This window comes from Geospiza fortis, unplaced genomic scaffold, assembly GCF_000277835.1.
Source record: "Geospiza fortis unplaced genomic scaffold, GeoFor_1.0 scaffold1, whole genome shotgun sequence".
NCBI lineage: Eukaryota > Metazoa > Chordata > Aves > Passeriformes > Thraupidae > Geospiza > Geospiza fortis.
The window spans coordinates 2,720,831-2,722,069 of NW_005054320.1; the positions used below are offsets into that span (position 1 = coordinate 2,720,831).

Genomic DNA, 1,239 nt, shown 5'->3' on the forward strand with positions numbered 1-1,239 from the left:
TTAATTTCAGATTTGGGTTTATTGGAAACTTTCAGTGCATATATGGGTTTTACTAATGATCTGTTGCGAGACAACAGTAAACTGTTGTCTTTCTGGTGTTACTTAAGTACTTACTGTACTGCCAAATGCTTTGGAAAGCTCTGCCTATCTTGCCGTGAGAGGGAAATGATTCCAGCTTCCTGCCTTATGTTGTTACAAAGACATAGTGTACCTGAATGGCATTACCCTGTCTGCATTATGCTGCAGGTTAAGGTTAAACAGTAGTATGAACTTCCATTTTAATCATGTCAGCTTTAGCTTCTGTAAAACCTACAATCTGCCTTTTTCTTGGAGTTTTGTCTTTTTTTCTTTGAAGTACTGGATCAAGTGAAACACTGGATCAAGACTTGCACAATACACAATACACCCTGAAATATTAAACATCTTGGGAAGTGTTTAAATGACAATTGAGGCTCATAAAGTTGGGACCACTACTTGGTACCAAAATCAAAGCACTGTGCTTATGAACTGGCCAGTGGGTAAACAAGGCAGCCTCTTGCAAAAGAACCCAGGTTTTAGACTTTCCATATCCAATGATGTGATCTGGATCATTAGCAAATATGGTTTGCATAAAGAACTCTTCTCTTTCCCCCTCCCATCCAAACTTTCCTGGCACAGTTAGCTAGAAACTGTGCTCTGGGTGGCCAAGTTCACAGCAGTAGTTAGGGGTCAGCTGACAGCCACGTCTGTCTGCCCTCTGGACATGCTGTCACCCTACACAGTACTGCCAACAGAAATGCACCAGGTTACTGCTTCGGCAAAAAGAGGTGCAGTTCAGTTCTGTGCTTCCTTGGATGGAGGAGGAGTCATGTCATTGCTGCAGTTAGCTCTGCATGTGGAAATGGCCTTGGCCTCAAAGACACCCTATGCTAGGCTTTGGTTATCTGGGCTTCATAGCCACCAGCCAAGACACCCGTACAGAGGCTTAAAAGGACTAAGTTCATGAAGTGCAACATGGAACTGTCTGATAAGCTTCCAGCTCTGCTTCGTTTACAGCAACAGTGACCACAGGGGGCTCTCTTTGGCTCTAAGATCCTCTGCACTTTGTATGCCTTCCCCCTGGACTTGTTTCAGTCAGCAGGGAGATAGCACTGAACTGAACCTGTCTTGTTGTCTCCTTCCCATCTCATCTGACTCTCTTCTGTCATGTTTGGAAGTTGGGGAGAATTTCAGCTACTCTCCTGCGTAGCTGGTTTCTTC

The 1,239-nt window shown here is 44.2% G+C and overlaps 1 protein-coding gene across 1 annotated transcript in view; it reads right to left on the bottom strand.

Annotated features, from left to right (window-relative positions):
* CCDC191 (coiled-coil domain containing 191) overlaps window positions 1-1,239 on the bottom strand; it is a 19,169-nt gene continuing 17,930 nt past the window's right edge. The window contains exon 15 of the mRNA XM_005420546.3: window positions 1-1,239. This exon is cut by the window's right edge and continues 52 nt beyond it. Within this exon, the coding sequence (XP_005420603.2) occupies window positions 1,213-1,239 (27 nt within the window). The 3' untranslated portion in view covers window positions 1-1,212.